Below are 4479 nucleotides of genomic sequence, written 5' to 3'. Positions count from 1 at the left end.
AAAGGAACATTTTACAAAACTATGAATAGACAATACGTAATTAATAAAAGTATATCATCCTTGAAATCCATGTCATTTAAATTGTGGTTGATCAATATCTGTTTAGAATCCAAACCGCATATCAACTTTCCGCAGTCTGATAACGTTGCGTAGTCCGAGAATCAATATGGTATTGTGACGTTGAACTGATTTAAATAAAATTAAAACACTACATTATGGTTGATGTTATGTTGACCTTTCATTTAATGATCGGATGTTTTTATACCGTAAAATTTTCAATATAACGCCACTGGTTAATTGCCATTTCGTTAATCTCTAATATATTGCTAGTACTAATTGCTGGTACATTGTAGTATGACGCGCAGTGCGTATATCTTGTATTATTTGATACTACATTGTACACCACAGTGTATCGCAGGGAAACGTAGAGAATGATAGGATTTGAATCCAATGACATTAATAGTTCTTTGTCAGAGTGAGTTACGCAATTTAAGAGTCCCCGTGGCAATGTCTGCTTGTGAAGATTAGTACAATCTTTCAACATCACTTTACTTAACCATGCACGTACTTTACCAGTTTAACTCGGTCACCGAACACCGCCCACAAGCCCTGGTCCTGTCTGCCTACACCTACAGCCCACGCTAGGGCTGTGTCAGTGTGGAGGAGGCGAAGGTAGTCTCCACTTCCACTCAGGAGATGCAGACAACAGTTGCCACCGTCCGCAATTACCAAGTGTCCCATACGGTCGTACGCGACATCCCATGGGTTAAACGGTTTTGTCCCGGGACGGCCTTTGTGCTGGGACCGTCCATATCGGTAGAGCACCTGTAGGTTTTTGTCCATGATAACGATATGGGGCTTGTCTTGACCCCTTTCACCTGATCGATCCCTGTCAACTATAGCAATCCTTTCACTGATGGGACACTGCGATATCTTCTGTGGTGAACAAACTAAGGGCTTCGAAAACAGTGATTTTGTTGTAGCGATGACAACTTTTCCTTCTGAAGTGTATTCTGTAATTTTGTTTTTCGTTCCCGCAATAACGTGGTCTTCCCCAATGACGCATAGGGTCTTTGGTTCGTCCCTAATTGTGAATCTGCATTTCATTGTGTTTGATGTCAGCTCAATGATGCTGTTGTCTTTGTCAGAGCATGCCCAGATGTTTTGGGTAGTTGGAGACACGCTGATATCCTTGATCACGACAGGAATCTGTATACTCTGCTGTACGGTTCCTTGGCTTGTCAGGTGTGTCACGGTGTCGCTTTTCCAATAACATGTCCACGCCCCGCCGTCATTAGTGGGGCAAACAGATGAAATGTTCAACTGAGATTTTAGTTCTGGCAAAATGTTTGTCTGTGGAGAATCGTCGTATGGTGGTGGTAGTGGAGAGATCTGCGATAGACGGTCGTACGGTGGCGGAGGACTGGTCTCAGGTAGAGAGGCTTGTTCTGGCGCTGTAATAGCTTGTGGTGGAAGGGGATACTGCACTTCCTGGCTGTTCCGTGGCAAAATGTCTGGTAGAGTTTGACTGGTCTTCTGTTGAAGAGCGTCTGGACCCTTGGAGTTGGGTTCGTCAGACCAACTTGGTTGGATCAACTTCACTTTACCAAAAGCGTGCTGAAGGCTTCCGTCATTAGTCCTGTTTGGGGTGAACCATGCATTACCAAAGGTGGGTTTCCTTGGTAACGTGGTAGTTCTTTGGAGTCCAAGGACCATGTCAAACACATGGATATCTGTGCCAGTTTGAAGGGATTCCTTACATTGTTTCAACTGCTCTTTCAATCCGCCAAGTGTCTTCTCAAGCTCTGCTGCGTAACTGTGGCGGAGTTTGTAGTTTTCGTCTTTCAAAAATTTCAATTGAGAATGTGTTTGAGATATAAAAATATCAAGATCCTCCTTGAGTTTTCTTCCTGTTTCTTCTACTTCTATGGCTACACTGTCTAAATGGTCAATGTCCTTTTGATAGCTGTCCTGGGTGGAGTTGAGTTCCTTGTGAATCTGAGTTAGTTCATTTTCTTCCGTGTCATAGATGAATGCTTTAATCTTCAGTTTGTTTGTAGGAGTAATTTCACTCAGGTGGTCACATTTATGACCTTTGTGTAAACTGGACACACATTTCGGACAAATCAATTCAGAACACTTTTCACAAAACCATTCCAACTTTTCACCCTTGTGATGAACACAAGAGGTCTGACTGTTCTTCTGTTCTTTATAGGTTTGAGTAGCCATTCCAGCCATTTCATCGACGGTACCTTCTTAAATACTGAAGCTGTGAAGAATTCGTACTGACTAGTTTGTTTAGAGTATACTCCCTCAGCCTGTGATAACAGTCGATTCTCTATTGTATTACAAATATGATCATCCGGTATGTGATAATGAAATACAAGTGTTATCCCTTTACCTGTGGTGGGTACTGTTCCTTTATCTTTAAGTTGTTGACCACGCTAACAGTAATTTCCTGTAATTAAGGAAAAGATATTATTATGATATAATTAATTTCTTCGCATGTTTGAATGTGGTAATTCGGATATCCTCGTTTAGCAAGCACTAAAAAGTAGGTCACATTTGTATTTGTAGTATTAGATAACAACGAAGCTTGAAGTGGGACACGGGACTATATAGCTACTAGATTAGAGTAGCTTACTTATTAGCCGGATAAGTAATGGTTGAAAACGAGGCTAACCAGTTTGACAACAGATAAGTGATTGATGAAAACATGGGTAGAGATAGTAATAACTAGATTAGTGGTTAACTAGATAGGAGAACACCTGAATTAGAAGTGGTGTAAATGAGATTGGACTGTTTATTAAAATACCATCTATATATACTACTTTATACCACCCACCAGTATGAGAAGAAGTTAAAAAACAACTTAAGAATGATTTTTTTTCCAATTTAGGAATGAATTTTTCTCAAAAGAGAATATTTTCTCGCCCTATAAGATGTTATAAACAGGAACAAACATCCATACAGCAGTGTTTCGCTTAAGAATGTAGTCCGTCATTAACAAATGATTATACAATTATGAAACATATCGTGAGGACAATAGCACCTGTAAGAGTACGTATGGAGATGACAGTAATATTGTTTTAAAATATGTTTCTTCAATATTTCTTAAGGTATATGCTATTCCTCCGCGCAAAAACTTTTATTTGTTTACGTTTGTCACCGACCTTGAATCGTGATGATCATGAGGCCTAGAAGTCAGATGGAAGATATGGAAGTAGTTGTTTTGTTTTAATGGAGAAATATATAAGATAGTAGTATATATAGATGATAAATAGATTATCACACACTATTGACAGGGTTTATGGTAGAAAGCATTTTCTCATCGCTTGTACGTGGTCAAAATCTCGAGTCCACTTGCGGACGCATCTCGATTTTATCTACGTGCTCGTAATGAGGAAGTTCTTCCAACAACAAAACCTGAAATCACAAAGTGATAATCTATGATTATCAACAGAAGTAAAGTTGCATGACCCAAGTGTAGGAAAAGTCCAGTAGTACGTACACATATTAGTCCCAATATTTAATCTATTAGTTGTAGAAATAGTATGTCTAAATTCACAATTATTTATTGACACTATTGTTACAAATGTAGTAATAATTTATCAGTTTTTCAAAGATCACCCCTCTAGTATTCACGATTGATATTTTATACATGTATGTGTCCTGTCCCTGACTGTTTTGATGTGAATTGCACACACACACACAAAAAAGAAAAAAACAGGCAAACTTTTCCTCACCTGCTAAGTTCGTTCATCCAGTCAAAATTGAGGTGCACTACGAGTACAGATGCACACATATATGTACATATTGTCGGATCTATAACTGCGGATGACAGATTTTCATATGATATTGACATAGATCATAATAATAGTATGATGAGTCAGGGGACGGGCCGTCAGCTCACTTAAGTTCTGTTATCGAAAACAAACATGTGATAGATATCGACATCGATTCCGGATTGAGGAAGCGATATCTGTACCGCACACGGTCCAACACCTGGTAATATGTAATGAATGAGAATACCTTGAATTGCATATGTCTACCTTTATCGGGCTTAATGACACATCAAGTAATGGGACAACTCCGTTGATAATTTTTCCATAAGTGTTATTTATGATATGACAACGTGGATAATCTGACCCTCGTGCCATGAAAAATCTTTTCTGTAAAATGTTTATTTGATACTGATTTTACTTCGACGAAATATAAATCGAAAATCTATAATTTTTACAAAGTAAAACACCCAAAACTTTTACCAAAACTCTAATAACTATTCTTTAGCTCCAAGTAATGTTTAGTTTGGTTCGGTTTGGTTTTATTTTGTTTAACGTCATTTAAGGACGTGCCTCCGTGTGTGTTGTGAGTGCGTGCGTGTGTGTACATGTATGTGTACTGGAGACGGGGTATGTTGGTGTAATTACCGCTTTGTGATAGCGCGGATCTGATGCCGACTTTATAGTGCTAACTCAC

At 38.9% G+C, this 4479-nt stretch overlaps 1 protein-coding gene across 1 annotated transcript; it reads right to left on the bottom strand.

The window, feature by feature from the left end:
- Positions 1-6: 6 nt before the first annotated feature.
- On the bottom strand, positions 7-3858 carry LOC110444707. Its single transcript, XM_021489072.1, has 2 exons — positions 3747-3858; positions 7-2458 (listed from the first exon to the last, which is right to left on the bottom strand). The coding sequence occupies exon 2, from the start codon at positions 2236-2238 to the stop codon at positions 553-555; it is 1686 nt and encodes a 561-aa protein (XP_021344747.1). The 5' UTR covers positions 2239-2458; positions 3747-3858; the 3' UTR covers positions 7-552.
- Positions 3859-4479: the final 621 nt, after the last annotated feature.

The sequence above is a fragment of the Mizuhopecten yessoensis genome, unplaced genomic scaffold (genome assembly GCF_002113885.1).
Source record: "Mizuhopecten yessoensis strain PY_sf001 unplaced genomic scaffold, ASM211388v2 hete_36164140, whole genome shotgun sequence".
Lineage (NCBI taxonomy): Eukaryota > Metazoa > Mollusca > Bivalvia > Pectinida > Pectinidae > Mizuhopecten > Mizuhopecten yessoensis.
Note: the sequence above shows the minus strand (reverse complement) of the source record. Positions and strands in the feature narration are given on the sequence as shown.